This window comes from Dinoponera quadriceps, unplaced genomic scaffold (assembly GCF_001313825.1).
Source record: "Dinoponera quadriceps isolate SergipeBrazil2010 unplaced genomic scaffold, ASM131382v1 scaffold2952, whole genome shotgun sequence".
NCBI classification, from domain to species: domain Eukaryota; kingdom Metazoa; phylum Arthropoda; class Insecta; order Hymenoptera; family Formicidae; genus Dinoponera; species Dinoponera quadriceps.
The window spans coordinates 602,411-615,792 of NW_014557517.1; the positions used below are offsets into that span (position 1 = coordinate 602,411).

The 13,382-nt window shown below is 43.2% G+C and overlaps 1 protein-coding gene across 3 annotated transcripts; it reads right to left on the reverse strand.

The window, feature by feature from the left end:
- Positions 1-1,215: 1,215 nt before the first annotated feature.
- On the reverse strand, positions 1,216-13,307 carry LOC106749290 (glutamate receptor ionotropic, kainate 5). Of its 3 annotated transcripts, none has more exons than XM_014628606.1 (18): positions 13,086-13,307; positions 8,344-8,883; positions 8,094-8,197; positions 7,435-7,587; positions 6,544-6,747; positions 5,547-5,713; positions 5,244-5,432; positions 4,907-5,074; positions 4,583-4,780; positions 4,001-4,219; positions 3,724-3,823; positions 3,341-3,518; positions 2,877-3,060; positions 2,643-2,764; positions 2,439-2,586; positions 2,205-2,374; positions 1,876-1,997; positions 1,216-1,819 (listed from the first exon to the last, which is right to left on the reverse strand). In XM_014628606.1, the coding sequence occupies exons 3-18, from the start codon at positions 8,173-8,175 to the stop codon at positions 1,542-1,544; spliced, it is 2,682 nt and encodes an 893-aa protein (XP_014484092.1). In that variant the 5' UTR covers positions 8,176-8,197; positions 8,344-8,883; positions 13,086-13,307; the 3' UTR covers positions 1,216-1,541. The 3 variants fall into 3 exon arrangements, with proteins under 3 accessions (XP_014484092.1, XP_014484091.1, XP_014484093.1); XM_014628605.1 differs by having other exon boundaries at positions 6,544-6,795; XM_014628607.1 differs by lacking the exons at positions 6,544-6,747; positions 7,435-7,587; positions 8,094-8,197; positions 8,344-8,883; positions 13,086-13,307 and adding an exon at positions 6,355-6,512.
- Between the last annotated feature and the right edge of the window lie 75 nt (positions 13,308-13,382).

Here is a 13,382-nt window from a genome sequence, read left to right on the forward strand (position 1 = left end):
GGGGGGATCGCAGACGGAGCTCGCCGAAGTTCGTCCACTTCCGATTCCGACGGGAATACTCACGATTCGCATCACTTTCTAGCCGAGTGATCGCGCCTTCGTGTGAAATGGCTTTATATTGACTTGCCGGACGACAGATTATATTCCCCACCTTCGTGTAAAATCCACCTGGTGTAGAAAAGCCCGCGGGGAACGCTCTATTCCCCGGCGGGGCAGAAAAATCCGAAGGATCAGCGAGCGTGACGCGCTCCGATCGGAGCGATCGAGACAATCGATCGATTACCTAAACTACTTTTGCTTTTATTTACGCAACTCTCGGCGCTCGCGCTCGGCACGATGAAAACAAGTGAAAATAACACAAGTAACGAGTCCGATTATAAGACGAGGATTACGTCGGTGCGGAAAGAGAGGGAGGGAAACGATTTTTAACGTCGGTGACCACCTGGTCGCGCGATTTGCTTATGCACACGAAACGATTGCGAACGCGCGTTTTTTACCGACCCCACCGGTCTGGTAAAATAAATTATTTTTTCCCCGATCGAGCGGACCGAAATGTCTGGAAAAGTGTTGGCAAGAATGCGTCTCTCCGCACCGTGAAAACCTCAAATGTCGAATAAGTGATTATTCTTCCGAGGAGGAATCCATCAATCACAAGTGGCAATCGGTGTCTGTTAGTGCAGTAAATTGCCCATTGGATTTTTAAGCGGAGACGGAAAACACCGACGATGACATCGAGTCACCGAATAATCCAACGGATACGTCACTATCGTTTCTACCCTATTTACGCCCGAGGAGCAGAACTGTACGATGTGAAAGTATTCGAGGATCAATGACCGCGCGTGTCATTGTATTTTCGCTCCAACGCGCCGGTTTGTCGAAATGCACGCGCGGCTAACATTCTCGTAACGGGTTAGGATTTAATCATTCGACGGACGACGTTATCTCAACGTGACGTCTATCAACGTCTATTAAGTTCGAGATGTTCACGCGAACGAAACTCGATGTCGTGATGCGATCGATAATCTGAACTCTATTTTGCCTCCGTGCGCTGTTTTATTTGACCTTACAACGAAACCATACTGTCTGAACATGGCGCGGTAAAAAAATTTCCTGTTAAATTTCACACATTTCACGTGTGTCCCAAACGGTCCGCACAAATTTTCGTACTAACTTAACGCAAGGTGAATACGTTGAAAAGTAATACAGATATGTCAAAAAATAACGCAAAATTCATATCCATAATATGACACTGAGAGAAAAGTATAAAATGTGTTATTTCAATATGTACGCATGTTGAATGCCGACTCAACGCAAAATATCGAGATAACAGCAAGCACAATATGTTAAATTAACGCACAGGTGTGTAAAGAATTTCAACGCAAAAGCTTGAAGAAGGATCGATTTCAACACAGATAGAAAATTCGACGCCTTAAGTACTACTTCTTGACTCCCGTGAGAAAAGTTCTATCTGTCGAAAGTGCCACGTGTACCTTTGGGCGAGAGGGAAAGAGAGAGCGAGGGATCGTTGAACAGAGCGCGGCTTACTCTTTAAAGGGGAATTGTCGCGGATAAACCGATATGTGAGACACGCGCGGTGGCTGACTGCCGAGTTGCTTGCCGAAAAGCGCGTCGGTAGGCGCGGCCTTCAGTTGCAGCTTCGACGCGATCTTCCGCATGATTTTGTCGTTCTGCGCATCCTTCGTTGTCCTATTGCCGTTCTGCTTACCCTTCGGAGCGCGCTTGCGATAATAGATCACCTCGCCGGCTAAAGTGATCATCGCCAGGCCGAGTCCGAACAGAGTCGCGATGAATACACCTCCTGCGGAAGCGAACGATTGCAAAAGGACGATACACGTGACGGAAGCGTAAACTGACCTAGACTCTCCAACGTGATGCCCTCGTTGTCGTCGGAATTCGGGCATTGGGCTTTCAACGTTTGATTCCAGTACTTGGACGCCAGCGTCTCGAAATATCTGTCCTTCTGCAAATCGAGGATCCTGAAAAATCAATCCGAATTAAATCCAAAAACAACTTTTTTCTCCGTGTAAAAGTTTTTTTCCCCTTTTTTTCTTTCGCGTATACAGAATAAAAGTCTGAAATATTCCTAAAACGACGAAATGATCATCGTCGTTTGTGATCATCGGAAATAATGACTCGGAAGCGCGTGGGGGAAAAGAAAAGCGGTAGAAAAAGCGATCCGAGACTTTCTGCTGATTTCCTCTTGCAAGTGACTGCCTTGCTGCACGGCGATGGCGTACGGCTGCTCGGCGAATATCTCGCCTACTTCCGTGAGATTGCAGTTCTTCGTTACCGCATACTTGATCTCGGACGAGTCATGAATGAACGCGAACTCGGCGTTTTCGCTTTCTATCACCTGAAAATTATCGGCGAATTAAGAAGGAGAATCGGGCCTCTCGTTTTTCTCCCCTTTCTTCTACCTTCCTGAAGCCTTCCTCGGTGTCCCTCACAGGACCAACTTGCGTGATGGCCTGCAGAATGTGACCGTACTGTTCCTTTATCGGGTAATCCCAGACGCGATACTCCACCTGATCGCTGGTACTGTTCAGCGTGATCTCCTTCCACACCCTGTGCAAACGATTAATGTCAAGGCTCGGCGAACCGCGAACGATTGCGCCACGTACGTGTAAAGTTTATCCTCGGCGTTCTTCATGTTTATGAAATACTGGTGAGCGCTGGAATTCGCCAGGACGGTGTAATTTATTCGCGATTGCCTCGCCAGCTGCTCCAACGATTGCACGGGCGACTGTGCAACAAGACACGTATTAACACGCTTTGGTTAACGTTAACATGCCCGGCGATGCGATCAAAAATGACAAAGCAGTTCCGGATTGACGAGTGATAGGAGCAGCGTATACCTGCATTCTTTCCACGGTGAGGAAGGCGGCCAAATTGGCGGTAAAAGTCGCGAGCATCAGCACGACGAACAGCCAATATGCTGCGACCAGAGTCCTGCTCGACAACGCCTTCGGGGCTTCGCCGCCGCCCTGTGGTGTGAAGGACGTCAGTGCGAACCAGAAGCTTTCCTTCAACGTGAATTCCCTGTCAAGTAGAAAACCCGCCGGTTAGGCGTGATCGATACGAAAGAGAGAGCCTCCGTTAAAAATAGGAGCTTTGCAAGCTCCGTTAAAAACAAAGTGACCGACGCTTTTCGTGTTGAGTTCAGAATTCAATATAGGAAGAAGATGTTAGAAATAAGCTATAATTTAAGATACGATAAAAGGAATAGCGAATAAGATATAAGAAAAACGGGATTACTACTTTTGTTTTTTAACGAATTTCGTTCCTTATTCCTTCCATTGAGTCTTAATTGAATCCTTACCGACAAGGATACGGGTAGAGTTGCTTGTTGTTTCTCGCGCTGTACGGCGAATATTTGTCGAGTAACCAGATCATAATACCAGTTAGAGTCAGAGCGCCCACAATACTGAGCCAGACCTCGAGTCTCAGCACCGTCATGAACTTGAAAAGGGACGTTTTACGGACCGGCTTCCTCATTACTTGGAAATCAATAATTAATATAAATCATTCAGCGTCCGATCGTGTTTACATACGATCGATTAAAGCCCGCGAATCGTGTCATAAGGAAAAACGGGAAAAGGTGATGGATGAGAAGACTGTGATGGAGAGAAGATTAGAAAAGAGAGAGGAAGAGTGCGTAATATACATTGTTGTCGAAATAAGATTGATTTGCGGATGAATTACCTATTAGTATACCGGACTGTTCGAAATACGGTGCGACAAAGTCGATGACTTCCTCCCGCTCCGACGTCATCGTTAACGCCGCTATGGCGATGTCGGTTTCCTGCAAAGATATCGGTAAGTGTACTAATTGTCGAATACTAATCGAGATATTTGCAAAACTTCCTCGGACGAGAATGTTGCGGTAATAATAAAAAATGGATTACCCTGTTAGTGAAAATAAATAAATAAATTGATAATTAAACAAATAATTAACTATCCGCAGGAAAATGCAACCTACTCCCCGAGCCAGATCGCCTATCAAGCCGTTCCATTCGCCATTGGGCAATTTTCTACCGAATTCTAGATCCTCGGGGATAACGAGATCGTAATCGAACTGCATCACTTCGGACAGTTTTTGTATGAAGTCGATGCAGTAACCTTCCCAGATCTCCTTTCCCTCCTCGTTGTGCATTTCTTGGCCCGTTGGGTCTTTCTTAATGACTGACCAAGGGACCGCCTGTTTCAAATTAAGAATAAAGATCTTAACGTTTATGGATTTCACGCTATTAAACATTAACGAAACGCTAGTAAATGTCACCTGTTTAAAGTATTAACTTTCAAATGGAATCACTTTATATAAGTTAATGATATTAACTGATATATTGATTAAATAAGAATTCGCGCGTAAGAGTAATTAAATGCGCTGATCTTAACTCGAATGGAATCAACGTTAGCCTTTCGTTCAGTTCCTCCCTTTTGTTTTCGCAAAGTTCTTGTGCGGCAATGTCAATTTTGATAATCCGCAAAGTGCGGTTTTATCACATTCTACACGTTTAACGGTACGCGACGAAACGAAGCTTCAGTGAAATGCGGTTCTTACCGGTGCCGTTCCAATCCGGAAGAACCGCCTGGCTGGCTCTATTTTCTTCCCGTCCGCTTCTTTAATTTTTGCACGTCTCGTCCAAGTCGCGAGCGACTCCACAGAGGCGTGATTAACCATTTGCAGCTCGATCTCCGCCCTATAAGTGATCATCGACTTCTCCGACCAGTACTCGAAAGTATCGTTACTGTCCAATCTCTAAAACGTAACGTGAACACAATTATCCTCTTTTAACTCGTCCCAATTTTCTGCTCCGAGCAAAAATAATTTCTTGCGGAGAAACTTTGTCCTTTCTTCTTGAAAATTAAAATCAGCGATACTAACCGTCATCAAAATCTTGTTGAATGTCTCCGCTGTGGTGTTCGAAGCTGGAGCGGAGTTATTGGAGGAGCATTGACCTGTCCTTGGCTCCACACTTATACCCGCTTTTTGTACATCGCTCATCAAACTCACGATCAGGCCAATTAAACGTTTGAAGTAAAAGGGGAATATCTAATGCAATAGAAGTTTTAATTAACCCGAAGGATGATGATTGTTTTCTGAAGAAACATTATTCTTTTCCTTTCATCAAAAGTCATTGTATCAGTGAACGATTTTCACGTTTGATCGGTACAATAGATGATTGTATAATTATTTTGACATTGAATTCAGTAATACAGACCTTGAAGTTCGTGGGACAATTACAGGACGCCTCGCCTATCAAACGACAGCAGATGTCGGTCTTCATAGTGAGAATGGTAAATGAGACGTTCAACAGAGGCTCGTTGAGATATCGAAATTCGTGATAATTATTGTCCGTAAACACTAAGTTCCAAATACCCTCTCTCTTAACTAATCCTCCTTCGATAGCCTAAAATATTATTTATGCTTGTAAGTAACTCGTATACTTATATTTACGTGTAATTGAAGTTATTAGGTTTAAAAATAGAAGGGCGAGATACACGTGTGAGCACATGACGCTCACCGTTTTAAAAAGTTCCTCCATTTTCGGCGTACTAGCGTAAATCGCGTAATAAGAAGGCGACGGCCGCATACCGCGTATTTTCGACACCGTTCTCTCCGTCAATTCGCCAATGACCACCAATCTGATGATCGAATTGCCGATAAGATAATAAAGACTCTGATTCATCTCTGAAAGCATGTTATAATATCTGACACACGTGTCGTATTATCGTTTTATCGTACAATGGTTGACCCGTCAAGCTATTTTTTTAGGAATCCTTTTAAATTTTAGCTTTACATTGATGAAATCTACACGTCTATACAGTTAGAAAAGGATGGACTATTTGGAGGCTGAGATATTCGCAATTAAAAATGAAATTTTTATACGTATTCCTTGCGGTTAATCTCCTATTTCTAATTTCTATTTTTAATTTCTTCCAAACTACATTTAGAATTTTAATGAAAAATTACCGTGATATCAAAGTTTAGTATAGAGACCATACAACAATTTCAAAATTATTGATCATTTTGCTTTGAAAATATTACCATAGAAAATTTACAATTTATAGTAAATGTTATAATGAAAAAATAAATATAAATAAATATCTCAACTGACGTATAAATAAAGCATTAATGAGAAAAATAAAAAATGAATCATATATCTCCGTGTTTGTAATATTATACATGTCTTAATTTCGCGCTCGAAATTAACACACACTTATTACTTAGATAATTAAATAAAATTATAGGAAAGTATTTTTTTTCAATAAAAAATAAACTGATGCAGAGGCCCCTTAATATCACCATTAAAAAGCCGGCACTCCAACTACCTTTAGAATCCGCCGTATCGCCTGCGACACGTTCGTCCTCGACTTGGATTATCCGCGAAAGCGTGCGCCGTACGTAAAATAAATAAATAATGCATCGATGCGATAAAGGGAGGTTCTGCGAAGTGGGCGCTCAAGGAAATGTACTATCACTGCGCATAACGAATCGCTATCGATCTTCGCGCCACGCACCTCTTTCGTCCTCGAAAATCAAGCCGACATCCGTTGCATTTTTCATAATTAAGAGATCGTCGATCGTTTGAACGTAAGGATTAATGCTGCAATCGCCGCGTTTGTATATTATCCCCCGGTCGTCAGCGATGCTTCGTAGCTTGTCCCAACCAGTCCACGTCATGTCCAGTATGATGCTTATTCCTTTGTAGAGAATGGCGCACACTGTCGGATAACGAAGAATGAAGAGCAATCGCGCAGCCATCGCGAGGCCTAAACGACGGACAATAACTATAAACAAGCACATAGAGAAAAAGATTTCTTGGAATTTAATAAAATTTCTTTAATAGAAACAAATCTTTTGGGACGGAGCAAACAAATGAATGTTTGATTCAACAAACGGGATTGCTTTTTTAAACAATAAATATCTTTACGTCAAATAACATGTTTTTTCTATATTTTCATCTAAACACTACAATGTTTGTCAGAAATAATAAATCACTTGAAAGAAGTATATTAGAAAAATGGGATAAAATTTCTTTGTTTTAGTGGAATAATATTTAATATGTAATAAAATACATTTTCTTCATTGAAAAGCAAATATTATTTCCTTTGAATAACACTGTCTCTTTCCATCAAACAACGTTCCTTCATTATTCTAGCGAAACAACGTCATTTTCACTTAAACCAAAAATATTTATTCGATATTAAATCATGTTCATATTAAACAAACCTAAGTCAAACAAATAATTATATTAAATCCAAAGAAACCTTTGTCTCGGTGCATCTTGTGCGATGCAAATAACGTTTCTCATTCGAGAGTTAGTTGTAAGTAAATCAACTGACGGGTGCCAACATGCACGTAAAGAACGTGTAACCTAATGAGAAGCGATTTTTCCCACAGGTGTGTACCTTTTTCGAAACTCGCGTCCACATTCTCGCGGTCCACCGTGACGGTCGCGACGTTAACGGTGATCATGTCGTTCGCAAAGTTCTGCTCCGCCGCGGGAACAGCGTCGTTCAATATACCCATGATGGACGAATCGGCCTCCTCTATCACGACCACTTGAAAACGGAAGGAAAACTCGAAATCAGCGTCGTCAGTCGTCGGAATGAACGAGGAACGAACGAATCAAAACGGACAAGTATCTACCGTTCCCGCGCGATGTTCTCAAAATCTGAAACGCTTCGCTCGCGGATTTCTCTCGGACAAAGTACCGTATGTTAATTCAATCAAAAGTTAACAGAAATCTCACACTAAACTCGATGCAGGGAACGGGTGAAGAAAAGTCATTGCCTCTAAACTCATGACACACGGAAAAAGTAATTAGTTCCCACGAGTAAAAATTACCTATAATCCATATAATAAACTGAAGTTTAGTTAATTTAGCACACTTTTTTGTCCCCGTACCTATTTCCTAACAGCTAAGAACCGAGTCTGATAACTAAATTTCAATTATATTGTACGGACAGCCAATTCCTTTTGTTTTTCTTTTTCACGTGCAAGTATCTGAAAAGAACGTTTCACTCGAGTGTACAGATAAATCTCGCGAAGTGAACTCCGTACTTACGCAGATTCATCGGCGTTTGGCAGAGCGCGAGCGGCAAAAGAAGCGCGAGGATCGTCAACACGGGCGACGTTCTCGTTGACATAGCGAGATGCGTGCGAGTCAACCTGTCAACCGGGGAAGACGAGAGTTAACTCGTCGCCCGCGAAATGACGAGGACACCGTACGAAGAGAGAACAACGGGAAACCGTTTTCTCGTTTCCTACCACGCGCGGAAGCACTCTTCTCTTTTCTTTCTTCATCTCATATTTACCTGCTTCACCGGTCTTTCGGTCTCTTCTTCAGTTCGACCCGGTTGGCGGGTTAAAGGTCGCGAGGCTGGTGAGCGAGCGGTACCTTGTATTTCGTGCAGCAGGTGCCAGGACAATACGGACGATACGAACGGCGCGATGAAACGACGATGAAGTATCTCTCTCACGCCTGCGCCGATGCCCGAAGTCAGAGGAGGTACACAACGATAGCTTATGAATATTAGACCGGCACCTATCGAATCGTAAATCCCTTTTGCACGACGAGCCTACATGGTTCCTCTGTGGTGGACGTACGAGCTCGTCGTTCCGTCGTAATCATAGTCGTCATAGACGTCCTGTCGCACGGCGGCGACTATCGGGCCATCGGGCCATCGATTTATCGCGCGCTGCTCGTAAAGTCGCTTGTACAACACCAATGCCAAACATCCATCCGCTCACGTTCGGCTACGGAAAGGGCAGATTTCGAGTTGCACTCCCCGCCTAGCGAAAATCGCCCTGTCCCGTAAGTCGCGGCGATGCCGTCGGCGACTCTTTGTGCATCGCTGGAAAAAATATATTTGATATATATAACTATAATAATTATAGTGAAAGAATTATTAGTCGAAACCATTTTTCTAGTAAGCGTTGCTTATAGTGTTAGCGATAACACTTTATACGCGCGGAGAAAAAGATTTCTTTCATTGAAATAAATCTGTCTCTTGGAATGGAACAAACAAATAAATGTTTGATTCAACAAACGGAATTGTTTGGTGTTAACATATTTTTGGGGGGTATTTTCATCCAAACATTATAATAGTTGGCACAAGCGATAAATTATTTGAAAAATGTAACTATGTTAGAAAAATAGTAAAGAAAATTTCATTTTGTTTCAGTAGAGAGAGAGAGAGAGAGAGAGAGAGAGAGAACAATGTTAAATATATAATAAAATAAATTTTTTTAATTGAAAACCAAATACCATTTTCTCTATATAATACTATTCTTTCGATCAAACAAAATAATATTTGACATTAAATTATGTCGTTTATATTAAACAAACCTAAGTCAAACGTACAAATACACTAAATTCAAAGAAACCCTTTTTTCTGTGCATATTTTGCTACTAATTTTGTGATTAAAACCACTGAAAGAAAAATAAATTTGCTGTTATAGCGATACCACATCGTTGCTACTGGATATTCGTTGACAGCGATAAAATTTAGTTGAATTAGCGAATTATTCAGCGAATTAGAGCAGAAACAGGTTTGTGGTCGGAAAAGAAAATGATCTGCTGAGTGAATTTGTCTTTAGGACACGTTAATTTTCTGTTGGAAGAAAATAGTGCGTTCCTACATTTACTAACTTGTTCTTACAGCAAAATAATTTGTTTGATTCAGCAAAATAACCCAGCGAATGGTAATTAGTGTTCTTAACAAATCGTTTTGCTGTCCATAAAATAATTGGCAAATTTGCCAGCAAATTATTTTCCTCTGTGGCATAAAAAGGTACGGTCAACGTTGAAAATAACTATAATTTCTCTCAGTGATTACATCACAGACAGGATGTGATTGTCGCGGGTTTCTCTTACATCGTACACTTGATATACCATATTTTCTCTTCATATTTTTATTGTTCTGTCATACTTTTATTACTTCAATTTGTTATATCGTCTCACTTTATTATATCTTTATTATTTAATATTTTTATTATCAGAGATCACAGACGATCGAAAGGCCTGATTTCTTTTGTTGAGAGCTTGTTAACGGTATCGTTGAAGCAGTATCGATAAGACGGCAATGAGGCCGACCGTCATCGATGTATGTGTATTATTTCTATAAGATATCGCGGATTAAATTGCAGTCATTATCGCGAAGATGATTCGGAAAAGTTGTAGTTTATCGTCAAATCGCTGCAAAGCGCGACACCGGGACGCTTCTTATTAACCGCCCGCGATTCGAGAAGCAAGTCTCAACAAATAATGGAACAACAGCCATTAAGCTTGCGTATGCCGCTGCAACAAAATGATCGATACGCATGTTATCGATTAGCTGCATAATACCGGGTGGGACGCACGTCCCGTTGACTTTTTCCCGTTGTCACGACGAAAACTCGCGTCGAACGTAACGACGGGCCTAATGGGCGACGGTGTGCCGTTTTACGAAAGTAACAAGTCACCGTCGATTATTTAAACGGCCGCCGGTTTTCTTTGCCGTCGGTATCATTACGGTGAACGAAAGTGAATTCCGCGAGGTCACTCCAGACGAATGAATAATTGTTGTCCACGCGACATACGTCACGCATCGTATCATTACCGAAGGTAATCGTAAATCGCTAGCCGGCTCGCTGAAAACTCCCCGATCGATAATAAACTACATCGATCGCGCCGATATCCCGGGAGCTGTCGCACGAAAAATGGGGGCTCGGACACGGTGAAAGAAACCAAAAATAAGGGATTAATTACATTTCGGTATAACCATGCTTCAATAAGAGAACTAAGATTAGGAATGCGAAATTCTATTCCTTATAATTTGTGCGCTCACTCCGTCCGAAAGTACGTAAAAATTTATTTCTGGGACATAAAGTTTATTTTTAAAGATTATTTGTCAAAATGAATCTTATTTCTGTGAAATAAATTTTTCATCCCGCGAGTAAATTTTTAATTATTTTCTTTTCAGTGTACAGTGCTGAGTAGTTGACCGAGAGTTAATCTTCAAAATATCTATGAAAATCAGTTTGAATCGATCGGTGATTATGAACGAAATGATAAAAAGTGTGAGTATCGCCGACTAATTTAATTCTTGTTCATTCCATTTGTTTCTATCTCTACTTATTTCATCACCAGCTCATTCAATTATTTCAGCCGGTGTGTTTGCGAAAATCTGGCCGCATCTCGTCGATGAGCGACACGCCGCATGGTATGCCGCAATTAAGCAATTTATCTTCTTAACCCGAGGACGGTTTCGTGTCAGAAGCGGCCGTTTTACATACTCGAGAAATCCACGCCACGAAGTTACGAAGTTCTAGGCGCGAGATCAGTCGTCGGCGTTGTTGGCGCGGAACGCCGGCGAAGTCACCGGTCGAAGATATCGACGATCGCGCGCTCCGAGGTTGATTAATTTCCATGCTTGAGGAAGCAGCGGCTCGGCGATGCGCGGTCGCGGGGAATAATGACGCCTCGAATCAAGATCGCATCGATGGAATCGCAGATGTTTGGACGGTGAAGCGCGCGACAGGTGCGATGGGATGCTTCGATAGTCCTCGCCACTATTTTTAGATCGTATTCCCGAAGTCGAGACGACGCTATTGTGACCGAGGGATGACTCTGATAAAATCTTTTTGTCAATAACGCCGAGCCAATCGCGCGGCGAGCCAACCCGCGGCAATTCGTCACGTAATCGATCGTCGCATCTATTACTCATTGTCGGACACGGTGTGTATGATTTATTGCGGATTAATAGGGCATTGTGCATTTAGAGAGCACATTTTCTCCACGGTTGATGGAACGACATGATCGGTACACGCGACGTTTCGCATTTATCGGCGTGTACACGCGAACGCGCCGTTGTCGCAACGGAAAATAAGAACGCTGCGTGAAACTGAAACACACGTCGTGATCGATCGTACGCACGTCCCGTCACCGTTAGTTTCTCGCACGGAGAATTTATTCGACTGAATTATTATTTTTAACAGATCGCGGATAGTTTGAACGAAGAGACCGAATCCGCTCGTCGGTATTCTTTTACCGACGACTGATGGCGTCTTTCTACGATGTTTTCGCATAATTTTCATCAGCATATGGAGATGAATATAATGAATGAATGGAAAATAACACTCTACAATGCCGTGCGAAAATAACTTGATGAAGCATTATTTACATTCACGAATGAAAACTACTCGCGTACAATTTTTCACGTCGGTGCTGAAGTGTATGATTCACTCTCCGCGAGATGTCGCTGTAATGCAACGCTGCGAACCACTCGAGTTAAAAGATTCAAGATGTCGTCGTCCACTGAGGAGGATCACTGCGCAAAGATAAGTTCTGTGCGTAATAATTAGCGCGACGTCGACTAATCGCATTCTTTAAGCGTCGAATTAATTCTCAATTCAACGTTCGTCACGCTCGCCTCGCAGAGACTCGAGATCGAGTCGTCCCGTCATACGCGCGATATTACGACGCCGGAAGGCATCGCTCGGCAAATATTGGCAACGTGCGCGATCTTCTCCGAGTCAATTGATTGAAACGATAGGTAAAGCGCGCCTTTGCGAGGAGTCGTCCGTTCAAGTCGGGCGATCTCGCATCGGAGGCGAGGAATCAAAGTCAAGAAAGCGTGCGCGAGCTTGCGGTGCGTGAAAACGCCGTGGCAGGAGACGCGCGATCGCACGAATTGCATGTGCGTGCGCGCACACACAATAAAAATGCAGTGTTCGGATATTTCGGGCGGTGTGTATTTTCGTTGCATAATTCGGCCCACCATATGCCGTTTAATCAAGCCGAGCGGAGCTCGGAAAAACGCCGTTCCAGTTTCTCGTATATGCGCGCGCGCACACACACACGCCCGTACGTATTTTGCCGCCGCGCCGGCGCGCGGCCACCGTTCTTGAAATACATGGGCATGAATGAACGTTTTCTAGTCTCATTCATACGTTTAATCCGTTCATCCGACGATGATCCCGCTCCGTCTGCGCTTTAAGCGACGCGACGGTGATTCTAGTTTAACGTTCTCGCGGGATATTATTTCATATTTCAGCGCCGTGCATTCGGATATACCTGTGGACGTCAAAGTTCCCCGGGAGGCGCGATCAAGAGAGGAGGAGGGAATCGAGATCGCCCAATTTTCTCCCGTCGAATGCATATCGCGGGTTCTCTCGAAGTCCAACCCTTGGAATTTCACCGCGGGAGAGCCGTCGGGCGGTACATAATGTACCGCGAACAATGGTGTAACCGCCATGACTGGACGTGACTGGCGGCGGTAGCGACACACAGACCGGCGCGAAAGCGAGACGGCAACGCCGCGGGAGAGCGACGGACTTCAGGTCGACTTTCGCCGCTGTGACAGATCGCGAC